Genomic DNA, 27912 nt, shown 5'->3' with positions numbered 1-27912 from the left:
TTCGTAGCTGGAGGGTTGCAGTGCAGGGACAACCATTGTGTAGTGTCTCTGGGGCTGGGGGTTAAGGGTCTTGCTCAAGGGATGGATATGTGACAGTTCTGCCAGGGCTCAAACCAGCAACCTTCTGATCATGGGTACAGACACTTAGTCTATCGAACCACTCAGCACTACCACTTTGTTTCTGGACTTTGGAACTTTCCTTTTTCAGCAGCGCTCAACACATGAATGGAGCTGCTCTGCTGTGAATTAATCCCAAAAGAAATTCCTTTCAGAATTTACAATGCCATTGGTTAGTCACCATAGTAAAGTATCGTGTAGAATTCCAAAGTAGTATAGTATGAAGACTACTGACGAAACATCCTTAGGCTCAGACGTGCAACTGACCCCGTGTTCAGATCTGGTCACACAGCACCCAAGGTTTTCCCTGTAAAAGCATAAAGTATTGTAAACATGGCTATAAATATTGGTGAAAAGGCATAACACATTATAGCCATGTGTATTATGCATTATCAGTGCTTTATGCAGCTGACATCTATAATGCATTATAGATACCTTCATAATGCAATACAAGACTTTCTTAATTCCTATAGCAGTCTTTAGCATGTACTGTATTATGAAAGTATATAGTGTATTATAGATGAGAGCTTCATAAAGCATTCATAGAGTGTAATATATATGGCTAAAATATGTTATATCTTTTTATTTATGCTGATGTTTATAATGTGACATGAATGCATTATACTGTAACGTATTGTTGCCTCTGTCTTGCTCACTGGGGGCTTTCGGAAGGGACCATGCAAATAAAATTGAATTTTAATGAATGTGTTCATAAATTGTTATTGACATGGCTTAGAAAGTGTTACCGAAAAGTGCTTTGTGAATGCAATGCATAATTAATAATAATAATAATAATAATAATAACTATTGTTATTATTGTAATGAGTACACACATTTTGACCGTTGAATAACTACAGACCCTATTGCAATGTAACAAACTGCACGATGAGTATGTGCCCCCCCCCCCCCCCCCAAAAAAAAAAGTTGTTGCACTTGCGTGTTGTTTGTCATGCTTGCTTTTCTGTGTGCCGGTAGCAGTGTCTTCACTGTAGGTAAGTAAGTAGTGGCCCATTTATGGTTGTCATGTGTAATTAATGGCGCAAAATGGCTTTAATTCTACCTTGATCCTAGTTCTTGTTAACTCATTGCCTCACTTTGTGATTTCTTAATTGTGTTCTTATGATCAGTGCAGACTTTGTTCTTTATGTGATTTTACTGTAATGATTAACCATTCACCCAAGACTTAAAACCCTTGCAAATCCCTTGCAAATTTCTGCCCCATCCCCTCCCTCCCCCCCAATTATGTTTATCAAAAACAAAATATATAAAATGTCAGTCTTGCACAAGCATTCAGAGTAAACCACCTCCCGTGTGAAATTTAGCGGATTGGTTTACCTGTCACCTGTCATGCATTGCTGCTTGCTTCCCCCCCATCATTCAGTACAGATACTGACTCAGTACCTGCCCTGGGGTATACCACTCTCTGCAGCCTGCTGCAATGTTTTGTGCCACTTAATCTGTCAATCCCCCCCACCCCCAGTAATGCAGATGTAGGTTTGTTTACTGCTGCCCGTGTGAAGCACTTTGTCCAACAGCGCCTTGCTGAAGATCAGCTCCATTGCTCAGCATATCTGAGGATGATCCTTCTTCTTTATCCATCTTGTTTCTCTTGATTCCTTTCAGGCCTCCGATGGTGAGGTGCAGAATGTGAGGTAAGCCGCTACCTTTTACTATCCTTCTCTGCCGATTCCCCTTCCCTTTATCGTTCTCTGGCTCTCTCTCCTCTCTTGCTCTCTCATGTTCTCTCTCCCTCCCTCCCTCCCTCTCTCCCCGTCTCCCCCTCTCTCTCTCTTTCTCCCTCTCCTGCATTCTTCACTACTGAGGTGTTCACTGCCAGTTAAAGCTGTTTAATCTAGTGGGAATCCAGCGCCAGCTTTATACAATGTGCGCTTTTCAGAGAGGAGGAATGCACACAGGAGTATAGTGACCAGACTGGGTGAAAATGAGATGCAAAGCCAATAAACGGTAAGGAGAGAGCAAGCTTAAGGAAGCATGCAGTTGTTTCTGGAAGCTTTGGATTTTCTTTTGTACATGTCTGATTTACTGAGTGCATGTGAGAGTGCAGTATTTGATGGGTGCCTGGCACCCTGTCCCTCCTTCACTGCGATTGAAATGACTGTGAACCACTGGCAAATATCTTGCATGAGCTGCAGAATTTGGATGCCTCTTTCCATGGGAACAGTATAGACTGATTTCTCATTGATTTCTTTAGTTTGGACTTCCGTGTGATTTAGAAGAAATGTGGGCGGTATAAACAAAGTGTGTTTCGGCGATGTGTTTAGTGCGTGCTCTTTACGAAAGCTTAGAGAAGCGACGGATAATTCAGAAAGGGGGTGGGTTTGTTAAGACACTGCTGGCTAACAGTGGGCTTGACATGTAGTGCTTTTAGTCTGTAAGTTGGCTTCTAGAGGTGTTGTCAAGCTGAGTATAACCACTGTGTATATATAGTTGTTTCTCTGAAGTTCTTTTATGCAGATGGTTTTCGAGATAAGTTTAATATCACTGTTTAATAGCACTTATGTAGAAAATTATGGCCAATACAGATTGAAGTGGTAAATGCAAACATCAAGGTCTGCATGGAGCTCGAAACATTAGTTGATTTTGCTTTAATCACCTGCCTATCATCTCATTATGCAAAGTTTAAATTATGGCTGTTCTGAAACATTGATAATTATACCAGGGGTTTTGTGGTATTTTTAAAATTTGCAGTTTGAATCAAAACCATGATACTTTTTGTTGTCACACTGAGTGAATTTTAATTAGAAGCAATTTCTCTTGTTAGCATTCATATCCAATAGGGCGACTGATTAATCATCCCCAGGCTGTCATTCATGAAGCTTCCGAGGTGAAGCAGCCAGCCTGCACACTAGAGAGAGGCTTCCTTAGTTAGGAAGTCAACACAGTACCCAGTGCCAGGTCTAGATTGTCCATAGGCTGCATGCTCTGCGAGCCCCAGGACAGCAGAGGCGATTGGGAACACGCAGGGCTGCTCTCTGTCACCACTCACATTAATATTGCAGGTAGATTCACACGTCATAAAAAAGTTCTAGCAGAGAGGCACGGAAGCTTCCACTCTGGAACAGGGGGTGAGCAATTCACTTAAAGGCTCTATATTCCCCAGACACAGAAAGCTGCCCTCCCACCCGCATTAAATCACTGGTTTGGTCCAAACTACTTGTATGGCTACACATTAATTCGAAGGTGGGTTGGGGGGTGCTATGGGAGGCCCACCTGCCGCAGCTCTGAAATTGCAGTCATTTCCGAAGCTGAATCATCATCATGGCCAAGGTCCTTCTCCTGTTGTGAAAAGAGGATTTCTTCTAAAAGTTACCTGCAGCACTTTGCTTCTATTACTATTTGTTTTTACTGAAGTACAAGCGTGCTTTATGAGGTATAACTCCCCCCTAACCTAACCCTTCCCAGTGTGACCAGGGTTATTATGGGTTGAAAGTACGCAGCGGAGGGACATAAGTCACTGAGCGTGTGTGGATCCGACTTAGTGCAGTGATGGTGATTATTAGCTCCCCAGCTGAAACTGTTCTCCCAGAGAAAACAGAAGGCCTTTGGAATGATACTCTGTAGGGAAGCATTTTGTTGCTTTGTCTCCAAGTCTGTAACATGGTCTTATTCTGAATTCAAAGAATATGAATGTATAAAAGGTTAGTATTGAGAACCGCTAGCTTCTAAAGGCCATTGCATATTGTTCAGACAGTATGAATCAGATCGCTATGGTAACTCATTTTCCCAGCAACGTTAGAATGTAGACGCAAGGATACTTAAAGTTAAATCACAGCAGATCCAACTTTCCAGTTGACAGAGGCCAGATCAGTAAGGTGAAGGTATAAAATGGTTGCTATGGAAATAAATATTAGAAAATCATCTTTGATTTTCTACTATGTTACATTCCATCATTCCATCCCTAGAAAAAACATTGCCTGAAGTTGATTGATTCTTCACAAGACTGCAACTCAACTGTGGCTCTGAGTAACAAGTTGGCCTGGAGAGAATGGCCCGTTTTGTTATTCCGCAAGGAGAGGCCTCTTCTCCATTTACCCCTTCTGTTTTCAGATACTTCCATGGCCATTTGGTGTCTCCAAGTGACATAACGGTCAAAACTGAGTGAGTGAGACTGCTACGGATATTAGAAGCATGAGTGATAAATGGATCTGTCCACCACCTACTCGGTCATAGGTAATGCTCTCACTCTCACTTCGGATCACAAAGTTAGCATCAGGTAACATGTTATGGCCAAGACGTGTTCATCTCTCACCCAGTGGGACGGTCTGTGTTCCTTGATGATCTAAATGCCCCCCAGTACAACTGTCATGGGACCAGCTTTCAGATCTGGACGACTGAGTACCTTAGAGAGGGAAGAGGAGAAAACTCTCTGTTGCCCTCTGCTGTATGAGGCTCAGTTTATTTCAGCGGTGTGACAACACTGTTGGTCTCTGACCCACAGTCCCAGTGCTTCCTTGTCGATTGCAGCTGTTGTATTTTTAATTACTATCTGTCTGTTTGAATAATGACTCGCTACAATGCACCGGAGAGATGCGCCTGTTTTGTGGTCTTTTGTTGGCTGGGCTCGTCTTGCCTACATGTTTTTGCACCCCCCTCCCCCCCAAACCCTTCCAGGGATTATTTTCTCTCTTGTGCATTGTTGCAAGCCATTACTCAAGCCATAAGCCACTGAGCAATTGCTCATCTCCCTCACTTTTCGAGCAGGATTTGCTTCGCTAAACACGGCTGCAGTCATATTCATAAGATAACTGTGTGGGTGACAGCAGGTAACCAGTTCGTGGCTGTTATTGCCCTTTTTTGCTTCCCTGTTTGTCAGCTGAAGGTCTCTTTCGTGTTGTTTTTGTGCAACAAACGTCTCCAGCCTAGAATATACTAAGATGGCTGGGTGTGGCAGGGCATTTGTGTGACTTCAGCTAAAGGCGGTCCCACTCCTAGGGTAACGTTGCATCCTGTCAGGTATTTTCAGCTATGAGGGACAGTCTTTCATTTCAAAGGCACATTTATATGACAAGGTGCTGTAGTTTTTGTGCTGTGCCTCCTAATGACTATTTAGGAGTATTTTGACCACAATGCATCCAGATTCGATAGGGGATTCTGTACCATTCTAGGCATCCTGGGCTGGTATGGTTTTGAATGACATGCTGTTTCAACACTGCAGTGAGAAGATGATTAACGATAGCTTTGAATGTTTTTTACAGGCATTATGGCCAATATTTTTATTCCAGTAAATCCATGTGCCGTCTGTTTGGCTGGTCCGTCTTTGGACTTGCCATCCTCTGCTCTCTCAAACAGACTCCAGCGATTGGGACTGTGGAGACGGTTACCCTGCTTATACTATGTGGAGTGACAGTGACTTTTTGACACACCAGCTTCCATGCAGGAAAACCCCTCACACAAAATGAGAGAAATACCTCCTCCATCCCATCCCCTGAGCTGCGGAACATTTTTCTCAAAATCTCAAGAAAAGGTCGCTCCTGTTAAAGTTTACTGTTAAGTTCCTGCCTTTTTTTATAATGCAGTCTTTCATATGTTATTCCCTGAATATTTCCTCCTGCCATTTCCTCTGCATTGATTCTCCCATTTCTCCCAGCCGACTTCCGACACACTGCAATCCAGAGATTAATAGCACTCTATCTCGTCTCTTTGAGGAAGTCTTTGATTCCCTATGAACCCTAATCTTGTCATTTTGTTAATTGGAATGTTATCATTTTGAATGCACAAAGGGATCCCTCCCCCCAGCAAAGCCGGCCTTCCATGCAGGACACTTCAGCAGCACACGCTGTTTTAATTAAACCTACAGGAAGAGGCGCCTCGTTTCTCCGAAAGGATTAGTCATCACCGGGGAACCGGAGGAAGTTTACCTTAATTCCACTTGTCTATTGTGGTTTCCAAACCATTGTGTTATTTTCAGAGGTTGTGTCTGTCAGATGGATTTTTTCTGCTTTAGTACCAAGGAATAAAAGTTTCTGTATTTAACAAACATTATTGGAGCACCGAGGAGAAATGTGTGGAAATGTTAGGGGTCTTTTTATTTCTAGATACAGTAAAACTTTCACAGTCTTATGTTAAACAGTCACCTATGCGACTATTAGCTGTAGTATCTCTGACTACTATTATCACAATTTAGTGTTAAGTGGCGTAATTCAGAATTTTCCTTCATAATTTCCGCTTGTGCTTTCCTCAAGGTCTTGTACCAGCCCCTATTATCTTCCCACAGCCGATTTAAAACCGAGAAATATGCTGAATCTGCTGTTAGCCAAATGGAGGAGGGCTGGGTTTTAATGGACTACGACAGTCTGGGGCAGAAATCTCTGTCATTCTGGATTAGCTATGTAGAATTTATCCAGTGCTTCCTGTAAGCTGGCTCTGCATCCTGCACTTTTGTGTCTGTTTGGTGGCAGAAGATTAACATGTGGTCTTACAACGTGTTGATTTTCTCAGTGTACCATCAGCCAGGCACTGCTGTTAATGAGTCAAGGCACTCCGTCTGCAAATTAAGTGAAAAATGGTTGTCGCTCGCTGGGTTACTAATGATGCTGCTGCTACATGCCAGCGCTAGTGATAATGACACCAGGTGCATTCACACTTGTGAGATTCCATTGAATGCCCCACCACTTGCATTCTGTCTGTCAATAACTGCTGAGCATTCATTCTCGTTAGGGTGTTGAATTTCAATATACTTTTCTTTGTAATATGGAACAATCAGCATCAGTGTGTTCTACCCACCTCCGTCTTGTAAAGAAGGCAGCATTTGGCCAGTGAGGTGACACGGTACTTCTGTTTACTTGGTTGTGTTGGCAATTAATCAAAGAAGGACCTCAACAAGACAACAGATAGGTTCCGGGGAGTCCCATCCAAAGTGTGCAGTAAATAAAGAAATTGTGCTTTTTACATGGAAAAAAGTTTGCACCTTATATTTTTTTTTATTAAATCAGGCCTTCAGCTATAGTTGACTACTGGTTGTCCAGACTTGGACCTTAGTCTGGGCTGCATTCGTTGGCTGTGATTAGTTGAGAGAGAGACAAAAGATATGCTAATAAAAATACAGTAATGAGGAGAATTTTGCAGAATCACCGCCTTGGTCGTGTGGAAGCTTGTGTTTGTGTCTTAAGAAAGGACCTCGCAGTCTCACACTCGTCTGCATTGAACCTGTCACAGCGCCCTTGGCTGGAAGCCGACGCTCTCACCACGAATCCCCACCGCGCCCATCTTCCTGCCTCTTCACGACACCATACGTCTCATAACATTTTACTAACTCATCAAGCTGCACTCGCACGGTGAATCTCATATCCCCTTTGTGGCCCTTCACCCGTAAAGATGCTCGCCTGAAGTGCTCGACACGGTCTAGATCACACAGTGCGTCTCCAATGGGGCTCAGACCAAATGGACCTGATTTCTGTCTCTTTCCAAGAAAATCATTCGCCCTCCACTGCCTCTCATATGCTGTAATTTATGTAGTTATGAGTGACCTTCGCTGATGCACAGGGACAGCATAGCCCGGATGTGGACAGGGGCTCTGGAACATTCCAGAAGTCTGGGTTTATAGGCTTAGGGTGAGTTTTTGTCAGGGAGCCCAAAATCTGTAGCCTTTCCCCTTTTGAGGGGTAATTTCGGGAGCCTACAGTACCCTGATGGATATTATAGATTGAATAAACTTTTGAGGAAGGCATGAACTTTGCATAATCCCTATATGGTCAAGTCCTTTAGATCTATCAGTCAGGATGGCTGGAACTGGTGTTTAAATCCAATGCCCCTGCCCTCTACCCACAATCATTCCATCGAAGATGGATTTTAGGAGCAATGGTGACATGGCTTTGTGGCTGGGGGGGGGGGGGGGGAGTCTGCAGGAAGATCTGTTAGTGTGTCGGCTTGCAGACCGGGACGTTGTGCAATCCATCGTTCTGTCACCCCCAGCATTGTGGGAGCCAGGGAAGAAGGTACGCCAGGTCCCCCATGCTCCAGCTTGAGATTTATCGCTGCAGTTCGGAGCCTGATGTAATGCAGCCACTGAACAGCTGCACCTTGAAGTTTCTCTCTTAACTGTAAGTTTTGATTTTTCTGCCTTTCAGTTCCGGAACTCCAGTCTTTCTGCACATGGCTTAATGAGACCTACATTTCTGTTAGAGATTTTGGTAGCCTCTTTTAAAGAGATATTTCAGAAATTATTGCATGATATCCTTTCAATTCTCCCTTCTCCTCCTCAATTATTTTTCTGATATATTTTCAAGCTTCTCAACTCAGAACTGAAGCAAATTTTAGCCATATTATAAATATCAGGAGCCACAGAGCTGTGGCTGATCTCCTCTGGCAGCTATAGTCTGTTTTATGACGGCATGGAGCTGCAGGTCTGCAAAACAAGGTGCAAAACGTAATCTACGGTGCCTCGAGGCTAAAACACTCTACAGTCACTGACTCTGTATTCAGTTGACAAGTCGTGCACTTTTGGATTTTCAAAATCATCTAAGATTTGTAGAGCCATCACTGTTTTAAGGTATTCAAATGTATGCACTTATTTTTATGGAAATTTTCCATGATAACAGACCCAACTGAAGTTGAAGCAGCACTTGGTGTTTTGCAAAAGGCTGGCAAATTGCTGACTAGCTAGAAGTCTTGACTCATGTGTGGACAATCACTAGTCTGAGCACCTGGAACCAGTCTCTGTTTCTGAATTTATGCTTATTACAGAAAACCGCAGCACTGAAATCCTCAGGCGCCAGCAGTGAAATATCATCATCAGTTAACTATAATAGACAAACTGAATTGTGTTACAATGTCTGAGAGATAGAAGGGTCTCTAAATGAAAAGCTGCAGTTTGAAAATTGTCTACTATTGTACTGTACATTCTAACATTGTTGACTGAAGTAGTACAGTGGCACTGCCTGATAATTATAGTTTATGTGAAGGAAATATGTCCCCAGTTAAAGTAATGCTTGAATATACTGTAGAGAGTACTGATGTGTAATCAGATGGATTTCATGGTGATCCTTCTCGTCATGTCCACGATGGACCATCTACCGTCACTTCACCATGGCTAATTTTCATGTGGACAGTTTGACCCTTCATGGGAAAAGAGCGAATACTAGCTTTGATCTGTAAACTGATGACGTCAGCCGCTGTACATCTCGCAGATTGGCAGTAAAACTGGCAGCCAGCAGATGTTGGCATTGTGGCTAGAGACCTCTTGTCATCTGCCGACTGTCTGGTAAATTTCCAGTTGAATCATGATGCTGGCATGTGTGACGTTACTTGCGAGAGCTTCCCGTAAGACCGAAAGCTATTAACCTGGGTTCTTTAAATTAAATTTGGAAGCCAGCCATTATTAAATAAGGTATTCTTATTGCATTATGTATCATCTTGCTACCATGACTGTTTTATGATGTGATGAGCAAATATCTGGAGCTTGGAATTAACAAGCTAAGTATGAATATTGAATATTTTTTCAAAGAACTATTTAAAAATTGGTGCTAAGATTTCTATGGAGGATTTTTTGCACCGGGCTGTGTGGTGAGTGACCATCTCCATCTGTCTTAATTCCCCTGGCCACAATCCCCGCAGCTACACAGGAAGTATATTCCATGTGGCCAATCACTGACAGCTTCCTGTTTCTCTGTGCCCAAGGCAGTTGTAAGAATAGAAAAGTAAATATCTGCTTTTGGTATGAGCTGGAAAAGTTGACATTCTTATCACATGGTTTACTGTGGACTGGAGAAGAAAAGCTTTTTGCCCAAAATATTCCATTCGGTTTCGGGGAACAAATGTCCCTGCTAAAAATCTATTGATAGACAAGCAGCGTAACATTTTAGTAAACGTTCGCCTACATTCACATGTGCTGCTGTCATCTGGAGTCCTTCAGTTCGATTTATTCACTTGGGTTGGGTCCTTAGCTTGGGTCCTTATTGAGCTAGCATTGGAAATTCATTACAGAGTCTCAAAGCACTTATGTAAGTCGCTCTGGCTAAGGGCGTCTGCCAAATCCTGTAAATGTAAATGTAATGTAAATTCACCACTGGTGAAATATTACTTGACTCTGGTTGGCTGCTGATTTCTTCTGTTCTCCAATTCAGCATCGGCCTTTAATGAACAGATTATGTTCTAATGAAGAGCCGAGTCCCATCCATGTTTCTTGGCTCAGTGAAGCAAATGTAGGCTTCAGTCCTTTCCAAGGCAATGCTGAAGCAGCACCGTCTGTTTCCTCCCTATTATTTTCAACCCATCTTATTATAACAGTGTTTTTGTGCCCTGTGTGTTTTGCTGAGCTCAATGGAAGTGTTAACAGGTTGACAGGATACCAATGGAGGGGAGAATCCTCTGGGATCCTTAAAAGCGGATCCACTGGGACATGGCTGACAGCAGGTTGACATGCAGTAAAGTAATAACTTCGTGGCCACTTAAAAACTTTAGAGGTCCTTATTATGTTACCCTGGTAACATATTGCCAGGCTAGTTTATTTATCATCCGCAGTGGTAGGCACTGCTTTATTTTAGCATGCCTCCCTGCGCAGTGCTCGTGCAATGATCCTGAATCCCAGTGCCCTTTTAGCAGAAGTTTAGTGGAAACGGGGGATGTTTGGTCATAATTAAGCCCAGAAGCAAAGTCATCATGTGTATATGAGTGAGATGAATGCAGGAAAAGGTGAGGGTCTCCGTTTATAATTCAGTAGCCTGTGATTCATGCCATGATAAGGGCCTCGCCACAATAACCATTATAAATGCCACAGATATTTTGTGCAATAAATTTGTTTACCCAAACATAGCCTATACCATTATCCAGAAAGAGGAAATTGCTTTGAATTGAATCAGAGGCATAAATCTGCACAGTAGCTTTGTAAGGGGAGCATTTTACAAAAGAACCAAGGATGGGAATCGGATTTATTTATTTATTATTGTTATAATGCTGATGTGAGTCACACAGAGCTTTTATCGCATCTTAAAGAGCAGCCTGCCTCCTCTTAAATGTCAGAGATGGACACGTCGCTGGCATGTAAAAATCAGGTTGTTTATTTGTCCCGCTGAAACCCGCCTGAGCTTCACTGGAGCAGCTGTGCAGCGTCAGGGTGGCACTGTCTGGGTTTCTCACACTTCTGATGCATCTGCTCCTCACTAGAGTGGCACCGGAGCAGGTTTCGGGAGGCCCGAAGGATCCCCACCCACCTGAGGCTGGTTCATTCACTCGGCTCTGTTCTCCACCAATAAGAGACAGCCAGAGTGTATTTGGCTTGTACTCCCACCCATCTCTCTTGTTTTTGTGTCTCTGGAAAGTGAGGCAGGCAGTGAGGCTGCTGGGGCCCCGGGCTGCCTAGCACCCTAACGGCCGCTGTTCTGCAGACTCTGTGTACCGGAGAGGAGCATCTTGCGGTGCCTTTAACACGGCGATTAGGTCTCCCTCTCTGTCATAGGAATACCTCTATCGGTTATTAGAATGGCCTTTATTTCATTTATATTTCATGTCATAAGCAGCACTGCCCAGGGGAAAGATGAGAGCTGTGCTGGCATTAAGTGTGTAGACTTTGGTGACTTTTTTCTAATTTTGGTAGGTTATATTAAACTGAAAACGGATCTTTATTGTCAGAATTTGCTGAGCCCGGTGTGTCTACAAGATAGGAAACCTGACTTTGCAGTGCAAGTTATTTCAGAGACTCCTTACACTGGCCTTGTTCTGTTTTTAACATTGATGTACACTCTCATTTAATTTGAAGGGAAACAACCATTACAATGTGATGTGAATTTTACTTTCATTTTGTGGCTTTTTATCCATCCATCCATCCATCCATTGGGGGTTTTGGAGCCCATCCCAGGCAGCACAGCGCATAAGGCAGGGCTGCTCCCTGGGGGGTGCCATTTCGTTATAGGATATTGACTCCTTATCACACCCCATAAAAAAACTCCATGCCTGTTGCACAATTAAACCTCGGTCATATAGCAGTCCTATAGGAGTCCTTCTCCTAGACCATCATTGTTTATAACCCACCAATAATCATGTGGTCTTCCACATGGATGCTAGCCCTGCAGGGATTCCCCAATAACTGATTTGCCTGTCATGCAGAATTAATGGGGTGGGTGGAAGCGCAGTGGTGTTAGACTGCCCCTAGTGGACAATAATAAGAATTTATCACTGGTCTCTGGGTAGCAGACATTGATTTTTCACATGGATGTTAGTCTCCGATTGTGCAGAGGGGCCCTTGATGCTGCTGATATGGGGTCTAGTTGACTCTCTTGTAAAGAGCTGCCTTCAGACAGTAATGAAGGTCAGGATTAAACGACAGGGTTAAAGTTACAGTGTTATAAAGGCAAGCCGTCAATGCTGCATATCACAGCTCCAGCTGGCGGTTTAATTTGTGCTAGTTTGTCCTCGTTAAGACCGGCATTACTTTGCAACACTGGATGCCTGACACCTGACACTTGCGGCCAGCAGATCAGCAGTAGCTAAATGCGTTGCCAGTGGTGATGACGCATTTGTCCCAGCTCAGGTGTCAGAGCAGTTATTCATGTTTCAGCCAGTGGCTGACCCAATCGTACCTTGGGTCCCTCCATCACTGAATCTGTTCACTTTAATACCCTGCCACTCCTCCTTCAAAGGCATAACATTTCAATGCCAGCTTAAGTGACAAGGCTAGTGATCTCATTTGCTATTTGGGCACCTCCCCCTTCCCCTAATATGGACAGTTTTCCCAAAGCAGAAATTAGGTAGACTGTGTAGAAAATCTATAAGAAATTTGACCATCCTCATTCAGCAAAAGTAATTCACTTCATGCTAACAGGGTCATGCTCTGTAAAGGTGTTTGTTCTTTGTCGGTATGCTTCGGGGATTACAGTATCCTATACTGTAGATTGAACAAGGAAAGCATCAGCCTGATATTCATTTTAGCAAGATACATGTTAAAGAATTGGTACTCCATTAGTGGCTGTTTGCAAGAGGCTCATATGAAAAATGACCTGCTTGGACATATGACTGACTGTGAACTACACTCAGGGGAGTATTTGAAAATGGAAGCTTTCGATTGTCCATAATGTCATCTTCGTCCTACCAACAGCCAGGTCAGGCTGTGGGTCTGTTGGTCTGGAAGGCTTTTGCAGTGCACGTAATCTCATACATTTGCTTTAGAGGAACTCCCTGTTTGTTTAATCTGTTCTCTGTTTTCTTCTGTAGGAAATGTAATAGGCCCTCGTGGATAGGCTGTCTAGCTGTGCAGAATGGCCAGTTTTATGCAAAACGATCTTGACCTTCTCTTGACTTTGTGGTAGCGGCTTCTTGGCCAAAGTGCTTTGGAAAATTAGTTTTATATATTTAACTCAACTCTGTCTATACAGTTTGAGAGGCAAATATGACTTGTCTAATTAATCGTGTAATTGTGCTTTAAGAATTACTAATGGTTCTGCTTTATCTGCATGTCTGTGTGCATGTATATTAGGTGATAACCAGAGTTTGCTACTTCAGGTGGCTGTTTCTTTGTTCGCTCGTCGGCAGGGACACACCACTGCCATGCGCATCCCTCCTTCTGAGATTTTGATTTGCTCTGTTTGCATTTGAGAATAGTGATTCACACCGATATGTGGCAAAGATACAGATGAAGGGTCTTGATTATTTTCGTGACTCCAACCCTGTTTCTCTGCTCTGTTGGCAGGATCAACACAGATAGACAACTACTCTCAAACTCCGCAGGGAGAACATAATCCCCTTAGGAGGAAGCAAGGGAGGCCATCTTAGAATCCAGAATCGGGCATCATCTTCTTATCGAGAGAGTAAATCACACATGAAAGTCAGCACAAAGAGAAAACATGAAAAAAATATATATTGGGAAAACGGCTGTAAAAAACCCCAGAAATGGTTGTAAGCATCAGAAAAAGAGGTAAGAGCAGTGGGAAGAGACATCTGTTGTAGATTTCATTTTGTGGTCCTCATGCCCAGACCTGTCACCTGTGCTCCACCCAGGCCTTCCAATCATGTCACTGTCCATCAGCATGCAAGTCAGATCCTGCCTCGGGCCAGTCATGCAAGAACGGCATGTTGATGTCCATATATTTCACTGTGGTCCGTGTGCCTACAACTGCAGTCTGATAATGTCACTCTGATAGACAAGCAATAATAAAACCAAGTAGGCTTCTCACATTTGTGTATGACTGTTAGCACAGCGGAGAGTGGTGACCATGTGAAGCTAGCTTCCTGTGACATTTACGCCCTTTAACCGCCTTTGTTAGAATGCAGTGCAGCTGCTCAGGTGTCAGCATACCAGGCTGCGATCTCCTGCCTGCATAGTGGACAAGCCACCCCCACGTTCACTTACTGTATGTCTTATCGGCTCGGCTTCTTGTTCCTGCTTGTATCACAGAGGTGGGAAAGACCTGCTTGGAATTTAGACGAGCTCACAGTAATTGGCAGAGCCAGCTTTATAAAAACACTTCATCCACCACTCATAAATCAAACATTTGTGTCTGATGCCTTTTTCTTCATTATGCCCTTTATCATTCCTTGTAACCTCTACTGGTAATAACTGCCCTCCTCCTCCAAGGAACAGCACATGGCTTGTTCCTTTTCCATGTAACAGATGCTGGCACTGTTATCCAGCTCCTAATCAGGGGGCCAAGTTTTCATTCAGCTGTAAATTGGTTTCCAGGCTAAAGCTGTGGTCTGTTGATGTGAGACAGGCTCTGTGACTCAGCTGCAGTGTATCCCCCCCCATCATCTGATGATGTAAGACAGGCTCTGTGACTCAGCTGCAGTGTATCCCCCCCCCCCCCCCCCCCCCGTTATCTGATGATGTGAGACAGGCTCTGTGACTCAGCTGCAGTGTATCCCCCCCCCCCCCCCCCCCCCCCCCCGTTATCTGATGATGTGAGACAGGCTCTGTGACTCAGCTGCGGTGTACCTCTACCATCCCCTCCCCACACACAAAGTCCTCTCACACATCACTGCAGTTGCCTGTCTTTTCTTACCTGTGGCCTTATCTCCTTAGGATGTCCTCATGCCTGCATGTGCGAGCTGCATGCGCACGACTCATCACCAGCTGCAGTCCCTCTGTGCACAGTTCCCACCCTCCGCTAAACAGAAGGCCAGGCCCCGCCTTCCCTGGGCGTTAGCGCAATCCTCCGGAGTGCGTGGCTCTATAGAAGCCCTCTGCCCATCTCCCTGTCTCTCACTCTGGGTGACGCACCGCGGCAAATGCTGCGGGAGCGTCGTGTTGCTGCTCCCCGATTCCCAGCGCCAGTGGAAGACTCGTTACTATTCTGTTTCCGTCTTTCACTGCAGACCCCCGAGTCTGCCTCAGCAACGCATCTCTGCTCAAGCAGCAGCTCATTTCACCTTGGATTTTTTTGCTCACTCTGTTTATGCTATTTTGTTTCAAACACCCATCCATGATCCCATCTTCATCATAAAGCTGCTCTTTGATTTTCTTTGTGGGGAGATAGATCTGCTTAGATTGGGAGGACAGTTTTCTAGCCTAGCATAAGGTTTTTAATTTCCCCTGCTGGATTTAACTTAACATTTTCTTATCGTGTAACCTCATAGTCAGGATCTGCTTTTTAGATGCTATCTTGCTCACACACAGAGTCCTCGGCATTGTGCGACCTTCGTCCCTGTCTGTGAGAACAGATGCGTTGTAGATACCACAGATGGACGGTGCTCTAAGCCATTAGCCGTGCTCATCAATACTGCAGATGTCACATTAAGGCAGGAAGAGTGGAGCTGGGTCCAGAGCACTGGAAGGAAGGTCGTGAAAAATATTCTGTTGTTTCCTGTCGGGAAATATGTGCAGATCTGCAGGGTATGTCCCTTAATAGAAGAGAACCAAGCCTGTGGCCTGTTCTCCTGGCGCACAGCGAGCAGGCCCATCTTTATTGCGTTACCGCTAGACTAATTTGATACCATAGCTTAATCGTATGAAGGGGTCTGTGAAAATAGAAAGAAGGAGCCACAGTGTGGTGCTTGTGCAATTGGATAAAGCACTGGTGCAACAGCAGCCAAATTTAATTAGTATTTCCATAAAATACCTACTGTTATTGCATCTTTGTCCCCCTTGAATTGAGCAGTGAATGTGATGCATAGATATTTGACATGACTTTAATTCAAAGTGGTGTTTCTTTACTTTTGGTTTTACTGCTTTTTCTTTACTTGATTGTGTGTTATCATTACCCAGGATTACAGTAATAGTACATTTACAGTAATAGTCTTTACAAATATAAAGATGCCAGGCGTACAGGTATACACCTCCGTTATACGAATGCAGTGATATATATATAACACGTCTTCCATACACCAGCAATGTTACAATATGTTACTGTGACAGTTTGCTCAAATTCCAGTTTTGGAAACTACGAAACATGTACAAAAATATCTCATCCTGCCTCCTGTGGATCTCTGCTGACTCGCAGCGCGGAAATCCCAGAAGCTGAACCCTGGAGACACAGATTTCAGAATGAGATCTTCTCCATCTGCACAAGTGGGTCTCCAGCCTCTGCCCAATTAAAAGTTGGCTCAGAAGGCCTCAAACGCCACAATGACAGCAGTCTACACAAAGGAGGGGCTGCTGTGGAGCAGTCGTGACTAATCCTCTACATTCTAGGACGTCCTTGACCCAACTCTGGATATATTTGTCCTTAAGTCCTCCCGTCCCTCTGGTGTCATGCCTGGGTTTTTGTCAATGGAATCGTGTCGGTTACCTCTTCCCCAGTGCTGCTTGCAAGTCTCATATTTTCCCTAGATTTGAGCTGTGTACACCTGGAACACGTATGTTATGAGTCTCTCCTCCCACAGCAATAACTGATTGTCCAGTACAAATTACATTAATTTGGAGGCAGAGGATGGTATTTTGTGAGAGATGGCTATTGGGGAAGTAATTGCTGAAGTGTTCTGCTAAGAGGCAGATGGATCGGTGGTGGGACATTTGTAGAGCGTCGTGTTATTAGTTTGGAGATTCCGTGCTATCAAACTTATTGCTGAGCTCCTGACAATCTTCCTCCTGGGAGGTGTAGGGGCGACTGATTCACATTGAACGTACAGGAGTGACTGTTCAGACCAGTAAAAAGCTCAGTCTGCATTCACAATCCAGTCCCCTCATAGTTGTAAGATGGGGTTTCGTATTGGGAGAGTCATCACTTGCTGCCACTTTTTCAACAATGTCTAAAGTTGTTGGTGTCCAGGTGTCCAGTTTCACTTTCTGGAATCTGCCAAGGTGTACATGCTGTCCTATAAATACACCATTTATTGTGAGCAACAGAAACATTTTGTCTTTCAGTTTTTGCTATGTGAGCAGGTTATACTACATGGTAGAAGAGTTTGAGCCAGGTTTCCATTAGTCCTGTAGACTGGACAGTAGTGGGGGGAAAAAAACATTTTATTTTCCTGCTATTGTTCATCTCGATTACCTTACCTGGACCAACTGTGGCATTAGTCATTGTCAAGGCCATTGCAGTCTTTGTTCGGTAATCATCTGTGTCTCATGGTGACCTGCTCCTTAAACAACTGTGAGGTTCAATTCTTTGCTGTCTCACCCACCATTACAGCATGGACATCTGTGAACCTTAATCTCATTCATCATGTGTTTGTCCATCGCTACACAGGGCTGATCTCCAGTCTGTTGTCTGTGAAAGACCATGTGATATGCAGCCAAGTGGCAGATTGGGGACAGTACCACACTGGTGTGCTTGCAAGCGGCTGACGTGTGGTCTGACCCTTTGGGGTGGCGCCGGTCAGCAGTTCCCATGACCCTTTGCATTTCTGTCACCTGAACAGCACCTTACAGGAGCAGAAGGAGGACTTGCGCAAGCGCTTGTCCTACACCACCCACAAGCTGGAGGTGCTGGAGACAGAGTTCCACTCCACCCGGCAGTACCTGGAGACGGAGCTTCGCCGTGCCCAGGAGGAGCTGGAGAAGTTCACTGACAAACTGCGCAGGTAGGCAGGCTTAGGCTTAACTCCAACGACATTCCTGTCTGTCTGTCCCATGCACATTTTCTGGTCATCCATCTACAATCCTCTGGAAATAGTATGTTACTACACTTTGATCTAAAAGACTTCGTCGATTGTGGTATGAAAAACAAGACTTTGAAACCCAGAGTGGGTGGGAGTTGCAGACATGTTTAGGACTAGTCTCATTAGGACACGTCCCATTCGGTTAAACCAAGCTCTGCTTTGACAGCCTATAGTAATTCCCACCTTGGGTTTCAAAGTTGTATGGTCTGTCTGTAGACACAGCTCTTTGCGACCTGTGCTGTCCCTCGGACAAAGCCCGAGAGCAGACGGACTCTTTTCCCCTTCTGAGTGTGTGTGTGTGTGTGTGTGTGTGTGTGTGTGTGTGTGTGTATATATATATATATTCATGATCTTTTTCTAACACAGTCACGCATTCAAAACTGCCACAAGAGAGGCAAGTCACTAAATCAAACACTTCTTCACTGTTCCATGCCTTGTTAAGATTTAGATGAACAGATTTTATGGAATCTAGCTTACTAATGTCTATTTTAGAATTTCCAGTCAGGTTTTTTCTTCTTCTTCTTCTTCTTGTTTCTGGCTGTTTTGCTGCCGGCTATGTGACACAGGGTTAGGTTTGGGTTCGGGGAGGGTGACAGTTGAGACAGGTCACTGGCAGAAGGGTCTTCTCCTCCCAGCACAGTGTGCATTTCCTCCTTCCCGGCTTCCGCCCAGAGCATCTTCACATGCAGAGAGTAGAGCAATCAGTCAGATGGATGCAAGATTAGTTTCAGGCTCAGGCTGGGCAGGGGGAACTTAATGCCTGCAAGCAATGTTGTCATTGCGGTAAGTGTTCATTGTTAAGCCCTCGTGAGGAACAGAAGATTAATTCATAAGTGTGCTGGTGTCTTTATGATCCTTCTCACAGCCAGTTCCTGGCTCAATTTTTAATGCCACACTTGCAATCTCTTTTGAAAATTGCCAAATTTCTCACACTTGTCTCCAGAAACTAGAGGAGGCCCGTCACTGCAACACCTCTGTTAGCTTGTCCCTCTGCTGCTCCTCCATAAAGAAATAGATTCATTAATAATAGTGATGGTTGTTCGTTTGGTTCATTTAACTAAATCTTCAAATATCATAAGACAGAAATGCTATTTTGTACTTCAGTTAGTCTCAGTGGAACTTTTAAGATTTTGCCATTTTATAATTTAGCTCAGCTTCTTTCCGGCTGAGTCATGAATACTCGTAATTGCTCATTTTAATCCGAAGTCGTTTATTACAGCGCCTTCTCTCAGAGTTTGCTGCGTGAAGTTAAACGTGTTGTGGTTGTGGGTGCTGCCGAAGACTTATTTGTGGACACTTGGTACATGTTCTTGTGAAAGTGCAATTTCATTTTGTGGCCTGGTCTTTGGTCCTATGTGTCCACGCAGCTTTGGATTAATGGCCTCATATTGTTTGTCTGTCTTCCTCCATTTAGAATTCAGAGCAGTTATGCAGCACTGCAGAGAATCAATCAGGACCTGGAGGACAAAATCCACCAGTCGGTAGGTGACCAATAGGTTGGAAATGGACTGTGGGCGTATAGTTTGAACATTATTACTGGGAGCTGGGGGGGGGGGGGGGGGGGGGCGGGGTGGCAAGTTACCTGGTCAACTGCTTAAAATCACTCTGGCTGGAGGTCACAGATGTGCAGCCCTGGCACAGCTGAGGCCCACGCAGCGCTCAGAGCAGATTGTGCTGCTGTTGTGCAGGAATGGAAGGGCGGAGGTGTGGCTGTGACTCTGCCCAGCACCGTCCTCCCAGCAGCAGTTTGCATAATGCGAGCTTCTGCTTGTCGGCACAGCTGGGCTTCTGATAAGCGGCAGGGCTTCCTACTGCCAGCCTCCTGAGGGCTCACACTCTTTTTGTAAACAAGATCCCGAGAAATCTACTCCTCCTTCATTTCCTCATCATAAAAAAAAACAGTAAAAACATGTGGTTGGTCTTGTGTGCCGCCCTCCCAGATTGCTACTTGGAAGGGGTACGAGTCCAGGGAGTCACTCTGTTGATCCCTGCCAACTAGCTCAACATAATCTTGTGTTATCTTGCAAATAGTGCAAGATAAAACCCTTATTCGGCAAATAATCTAACCTGTTATGTTCTCAGAGTGCAGAGATTGTTTGGACCACATAAAAAGGTTAGAGCTTACGGGATAAAACCAGCAGAACACAAGATGCACCTCCAGTGCAGAACAAGGAAATGGAGCATGCATATGCCACTTTAGTCTTCTAGTGCATCAGAGCAACACTTTAGTCTTAAGATACGATAAGATAACCCTTTATTAGTCCCACAAGTGGGAAAATTGCATCGTCAAGGCAGAAAGTGGACAGTACAAGAGTAAAGCAGCAAAAAATTACTTCTAAGGCAGCAGAGGAAGTACAGTGCAGTGGCAGCCTTATGCGAGTTGCTTTTTAAACTGCAGAACATACTGTAGGATGCTAAATAGTTTTGTCTCCCACATCTGTAGGTTTGGGTGTTGGTTTCCAAGACTTGAATTTAACAAGATGTAAAGGCGTTAAAATATACTTTGGGGACGGGAGGATGGTCTATTTTTTTAAATCTTAGCTTCTTTAGAAGTTAGTGGTGCTTCTGTGAAGTAAATGTGAAACCAATCTTCTAAACCTATCTGTCACTGATTGTCAGGGATGCTTGTTCAAAGACTGATCATTTGACATTCTGCAGAATGCAAATGTATCATGTTATCCATCATTTTAAACTTGATGCAAAAGCATTTTGAGTGTTCCTGGAAAAGCAGGAAATTGTCGGTACGTACTGTTTAACATTGATATTGAATCAGTTTGTAAGTGCTACAAGATTGCTCCTTTACAAATCTGCTTTTATCAAGTATATCATGAACATAAAGTGTTGCATTACTCTCTTATAAACAGTCTTCAGCGTACAAAGTCAGTAAACAGTTAGTGTTGTCTGGTATACAAATTTTCTGACTTCGTTATTGTTCAGTTTATAGACTCCTTGTAACTTACTTTCTAGCTTTGATGTTACTTTTTGATTTCTATATTTATTTTTCTATATTTATATATCAGTTATTGAATTTGTTACCTGAATGTTGCTATCTTCACGCCCCTTCCATGATCATCTGCTGACGGCCCAGTCAGATCTATAAAAAGCTTCCTTCACGTACTGGGTCCTTTTGAGGGTTCGTGTGACGTCACGTGAACAGTATTGTATTTGCATTACATAAACCCAGACGCAAACTTGATATTTGCGAATTCATTCAGCCCTGGGCCAAGGGCAACTGTGACATTTACACCACAACCCATTTCCTAGGCCACTAAACAAGTGGGAACACAATCAAATATTAATGTTTTCTGGTGAGTGAGGGGCAGTAGAGAAGCAGCGCTGACCTGGTCTGTGGACTTGGACCAAGCACCAGCACTATGGAGAACATGTATATTTGGCTGTTTGGGCAGAGCAAAGACTTGCGGAATGGGTTAGGGGTCTGCGGAGGAGGACAGTATAGCTGAGACAAATGGCGTGGCCTTCCCTTGGGCAATGTCAGCCGGTTATGCTCCCGGTGGAAAGTTTCTTCAAGCAGACTGACAAGTGGCCATATGGCTAATCGGTGGGTGGGTAGGTGCCACAGTGCATCTTCCTGGAAACAGTCTGAAGGTTCGCAGTTCATTCTTTCAGTAATAGGTAGGAGGGGGTTTAATAAAACATGGTTTAGGTGAATTCAGTGAATAAGCATATAAAAGTTTGCAAGGTACTGTTTTATTGATGTGTATTTTCCTCGAGCTTGTTCTGGAAAGGGTAAAAATTTTGACTTGAACAAATGTAAAGAAAAACCATTTAAGAAGTTAGCTGTTAATATAATGGCCCAAGCAATAGGGTTGAGGTGCCACTGTGTTTTGCTGCTAATAAGACAAATAATGTTTTTATAATTGCTTAACTTGTCTGCAATTTAGCGTGTCTTGTTCATTTGTTCTGCAGATCTTCACCAGATATCAAGCACTGCTGCAGAACAGGCCATTTCTGAGTAACAGAAAGTGCTTCTCATATTTGAACAAACATGCATTTTTTGCATTAACTGTAGATGCGTCTTTGGAGGCTTGAGGAGATGAAGTTGAATCACGGTTATTGTCCAAGCTGTTTATTGCTGACTACATAAATAATTTTTATGGCACTAGATTGAACACGTAGGCAAGAGTCTGGGTAAAGCTGAACGCCGTATTGATCATACATCATATGTCGGCTGAGGCCTATGTATGGCTTATCAGAGCTACCTACACGTTCCGTCCTTCCACTGCAATTACTTGATCAAAGATGAGACAAGATCAATGCTGCAAGCTATTTGCCTGCCAATGGAACCATGCAATATTACTGTTATATATATATATATATAGATGAGAATATCTCACTGGTCAGCCATAATATGAGTGCCTGCTCCTTCCAAGCTTTCAGCTAAGGAAAGGATGATAAGAAATATTTTTTCTTCTTATATTGTGGTGAATAGTTAATGCCACCCACTCTTTAAATCCTCCATGAGAGAAGACCCTCTTTATAAAACCTTTATCGTAAGCTTTTGTCAATTGATAAATCAGAGTGAATAGTCAGCTCTGAAACTCCATGTCATTTGATTGTCTGAAAGAGTGGTGACAATCTGCCCACCATTCGATCAGCTCATCGTTTCAGCCAGACAAGTTTCACCCACACGAGACCTTTAGCAGCACTTAAAATACTCATAGAGCAAGACTGCAATTAAAACTTATGACAGTCCACCATCATATCAGCTACATGTAGAATGAACTACATAAGAAATGACTGTTGCCACAGGAGCTAAACATCATGTTGCTGTAGCTTGTCACTTCAATTTCTCACTTTCCATTATCATATGTTCACATCACAAAATTCCCATGAAAAGAAATTGTACATAATTTTTCTTAGTAAAATGCAATTAGCAGTTTTTCTTGGAAGGATTTTGAAAGAAATTTCTCATATTAATGTGACATAATATACTACATTGGATTTCACAGATAATTGTCTAGAAGAAATACAATTGTGAGTGTAATTAGATTTTTCCAGTTCGCTGCTTTATGAAATGCACAGTATGTGCACCGTTGATAAAGCACTTGGTAGCTGTGTGTAAATCATATCATAGTGCTTAATGCAGCACCTATTATACAGGGCTGCTTTTCTTGGCAATGATTTCATTATCGGTAATCAGGCCATACTGAATTTAATGGGTGTAATAATTGCCCCACCCTCTCATTGAGTAGAAATGTTAGAGATTCTTGATGCAGTCTTCACTCTTCCCAGTACTGGATTTTAAATATATGCAGCAAGTGGGTCCATAGCTTTATCTGGCACGATTAAAACTGATGAATCCCACCTGTCCTTTTCTGATGGATCATCTTGTCCTGAGCTGTACCCCATCTCAGCTGCCTCTCTGCAGCTGCATGTCAGGGGATGACTATAAAGACCTGGATTTCACTTTAGCACTGAGCTCTGATCAGTCAGTCTCCTGTAATCATGCATGTGTCACTAATGCTAATGTGAAACAGCTGGATGATTCTATCAATGCAGGAAACAGACCAGTAAAACACAAGAAGAGTTGAACTAATTATCCAAACACAAGAGCCTTTCAGTTTTAAAGTAGTTCGTAAAACCTGAAGTAGCTCATATTGTTCCTCTTGACATGGATGAGGTGGTCAGACCAGATAGGGAAATGGGTATCATCATCAGTTAAGTAAATAAAAGTATTTTATTCACTGTCAATGAGGCTGAATCTCAGTGTACAGCCACTGCACTTGGCCTACCACCCATTTGAAAATGTTTTACCTCTGTTATTGCAGACAACATTGTGGTCTGTCATCCAATCCGTACCTTTAGGTGCTTTACAGCAGGGCATGAGAGGAGATGTTTTCAATCTGGAATCCATGCTAACGAACACGTGAGTCTTTTACGGAGGCTGATATTTTAATTCATAAAACAAGAGTACTGTCTCCATTAGCCCTCCTCTCCTGGTTTTCTTAATTTCTTGAGCAGAGGTCAATACCATGGCTAATTGTGATGGACATTTTGAACAAAATGCAATTTTTATCGCTGCCAGAGCCTTTAAACACTTAGCCTGATTTTTTTTCCTGATCAAAACACATTTGTCTGTGTATGGACTGGTTTCTGATCCCTGTTCATGTAATTTTTTAAGAGTACTAGATAAGTAACAAATGAATCTGGAGTGATCATTTGATCATGATCAGAATTGTTCCAAGATTGCATTTAAAGTGCATTAGCCCACATCTTCCCCGCTCATTCAGCTTGTTGAAAATGCAGGTGTACGGAAGTGAGCGCAGGGCTGATCATTCCACTCGTGCAGATGATTCTTGTAGCATTGGACACTTCAGGGGAGCGCATTGGTAGCAGAATAGTCCAGTACAGATATAGCATATTTCTGACTTTTACTGCTGTCCACGGAAGGAAATCTGGACACATAGATATAAATCTAACGTTAAAGTCAAAGGTCCAGTTGTAAAACTGAACTATTTGAAGTTAACGTAGTAGTAAGAACTCAGAAGTCATAGAGATTGAGCTGAAGGTCCGAGACTGACGTAACACCTCTCCTGCCATCCATTAGAAGGACCTTCATCCAGAACCTAATCTTCACAGAGTATAACACTGATAACACCAAACACTGTGGCACCTGACCACTGAGTATATCAGAGACGCATCAATATTTTAAGCACGCTGTGAGTACAGTGTCACATAAGGCCTCATTTGAGAGCATCTGCTTGCTGAGAGCAACAACATTTTTTTTTTTGTTTTTTGTTTTTTTGAGGTCGACAGTCTGTGTCAAATCTGCTAAAAACAGTACCTCAATCCAAAAGGGCAAAAATGCTGAGCATGTCATTAATTATTCAGCACTTGTGTTGGTGTTGTGATATTGTCTGAGAACAGACTGATGCATATCTTAGGCATTATTAGGTTGAAGGAAGGCAAACGCACGCCCTGATTTTACAGAATTTGACGTGTTCCTGGGACAACAAGGGAAGACCTTGTGTTTCACTTCTTTAGCCAATTAGGCTTCATTGTGTGACCACAGTAATTAAAACCAGTGTTTTCTATTACGCAGCACAGATTGGTAAAGTACCTGTCTTATTGTGTATGCCTGTTGTTAAAGGACATGTCATAGATGATAATGATAATGACAACAAAAATAATAATAATGACACGGTTTGAATCTGGGCCATTCCGATCACATGCATATAGGTCTTGCCCACTGAGTCACACATCGTCCGCAGCTGAATGGCTGGAAGCCTTGAGTTTGAAAGCGAGGGGAAAAAAGGACCAGTGTGGTGATGCCATACAATGAAGACTGTGATTGGTTAACGAAGTGAAAATTACGTCCCTCCACTGTTGTGCCAGGGACACCTCTAGCTTGGCAAAATCAGGACATCCAAGGCAGATTACCTGTGGTCAGCATGCTTATAGCGTTAGACGAGATGGTTTATGAGGTCTGTTACAGAATACCAAAGTTTTTTAGGTAGGAGTTGTATTATGACTATCTCAAGATTTAGGAACATATCCAGAAGTTAAAGCTGTATTTATATTGTCTGACCAGGGCTTGCTAATGTTTGGAACAAGTTTCTTCATCACTATGTTAGGTTACGGGACCATGTTTGCAGTAGAGATTTTGTAGAGGGTCAGTCAGTTCACCTGCTGCAGCAAGACGAATATCCTGCGGTCTTTAGTATGTGATACATATTTTCTTCATGACCCTTAAAATTATGCCATCAAAGAAATTTGTGAAGTCATCACTATTATTACGGTTGGATTCAAAGTCATAGTTTTCTCACCCGCTTGATTCAAGATGTATATTAACTTAGTGATACACATTGCATTTGGTTTGTCTCGCCAAGGACTGAGAAACATTTCTAGTAAATGTTCACACAAGCTGCATGTGATAAATCTATTTTTATTTGGTTGTTTTTTTAAATAAAATTCACAATTATTAATGGGAATATAAATTATTATTTCATGCTTTCAAAGTCATACTCAGGTGCTGGAGTAAGATTAATTTGAAAACGCTTCACATATTGATTACCTAAACAATGGAATCTTTTTTTTTACAAGAATTACAAGAAGCTCTACCGAATTACAGATTTTGCTTAAAAATCTGATTAGAAAAATATTGGATGGGGGTTGGAGTGTAGCCTCACTTTGTCTGCTGTGGGCCTGATCGGGCTACAGCTTACAAAGTGAGCTTGTGGAAGGTCTTGTTTATTAAGTAGGAGTATTCACAAGGCCTGCTGTGCTCTCATTAGTCAGGGGTTTTAGAGGAATAGTGCAAAGTATACCAGAGGCAGAGTGAGAGAGAAAACAAAAATCCCCAGTTTGTGGTAGTGGTGGTGTAGTAATCATCATGCTTTGTTCTCCAAAGCCCTTCAGGTGAAAATACCTGTGCGGTAGGAGATATGGTTTGATATGCTTGGGACACAACAAAGTGTACTCTCATTATCTGTTATAAGACTGAGTAGCACCTGGCTTGCAGAAAACATGCCGTTTTGATTCTGGTGTTTACATGTATAACTTACTGTATACTGCCATAAGTCTCCAGAACCATAAATAGGCCCTTCAATAATGTAACACAAAGGCTGATGGACAAATGACCAAAGTATCTCTGGAACAGAGACTCAGATCTACAAACTTTGTAGTAGAGCTGGACGATATGATGAAAAATTTATATCACGGTATTTTTCAAAGTTATATTGGTTTCACGGTATACGACGGTATATTTTTTATGTATGACTGGGCGTTTACCACATTTTACAGGATTTTACAGGACACATTTTTGTTTTACATTTTTGCATTGTTCCCACATTAATATCGATTACTATCTGAAAATTTATTTTTTTTTGACAATTAGGGTGACCAGATAATCAGGGAGGACACATTGAACTACTCCAGGTTTTACAAACTAGTTTAAAACTGAAAGGCACCTGTGCTTGGCTAAATAGCTCACTTCTTTTTGTGCTTTGACTGCTTTGATTGAAAAACTCATCCAGCTGGTACACATTAACATTAACGGCATATGCGTGATTATAGGAGACTGACCAATCAGCACACAGCAAGAACTTGGTGCTTAACTGAGATCCAGGTTCTTTTAATTAAAATGGTCTTTTAAAAATCCTGTCCTAGCTCAATGTGTCCTGACATGGATTATCTGGTCACCCTATTGACAACCCCAGTGTTTCATCACTCCAGCGTCAGCTATATCTTCCGTTTCTGATCTTTCTCGGTACATTTTTAGCGGTGCAGCAGTGAAAAAGGTCCCCCCTCAAACAGTTTCCAGCTGCGCCACTTTCCAAACATTGTGTAGGCTATTTAAACTGGTATTGTGGTATAAGAAAAATTCATATTATAATAAAATAATAAAAAATGGTTTTCAGTATGAACTACTTTTTAGTGTTGCCTTTTTTTAAGTGTAGGTTTCTTAGACTATGGGAACTGCATTTAAGATTAGCATTCTGTAACACTGTTCACACCCTTTGATTAGCCTTCACTCAAAGAGAAATGGTTTATTTTTAATGAATGAAACTTTAGGATGAGTCATTTGTCCTTTCATCTTTAATTAAAGTAAAAAAAAAAGTTATCTGTGCATTTCATAGTAATGTCTCATTAGCTTATTGATCTATTAAAATGTTCGGGCAGTATTTTTCTGTTTCATCTGTTTTTCGACAGATGACGATGTATCCTCACTCCCCACTTACTCCCAGCGCTCAACTAATTGTATCTCTAAGGGACTGAGATGTGTTCATTGCCAATGCAGACTGCCTCTCGTTCTCCTAATGGCAAGATGGTTTTTGTAAAGGACTGCAT

General features: G+C 42.8%; 1 protein-coding gene across 1 annotated transcript in view; it reads left to right on the top strand.

Moving 5' to 3' along the window:
* LOC125707317 (brain-enriched guanylate kinase-associated protein) overlaps nt 1-27912 on the top strand; it is a 48109-nt gene that overhangs the window by 4984 nt on the left and 15213 nt on the right. Inside the window, exons 2-4 of the mRNA XM_048974370.1 lie at nt 1741-1769; nt 17863-18024; nt 19517-19583. Of these exons, the coding sequence (XP_048830327.1) occupies nt 1741-1769; nt 17863-18024; nt 19517-19583 (258 nt within the window). The remainder of the gene's footprint in view (nt 1-1740; nt 1770-17862; nt 18025-19516; nt 19584-27912) is intronic.

The sequence above is a fragment of the Brienomyrus brachyistius genome, chromosome 14, assembly GCF_023856365.1.
Source record: "Brienomyrus brachyistius isolate T26 chromosome 14, BBRACH_0.4, whole genome shotgun sequence".
NCBI lineage: Eukaryota > Metazoa > Chordata > Actinopteri > Osteoglossiformes > Mormyridae > Brienomyrus > Brienomyrus brachyistius.
The sequence above is the reverse complement of the archived record's forward strand: the minus strand, read 5'-3'. Positions and strand labels throughout refer to the sequence as shown.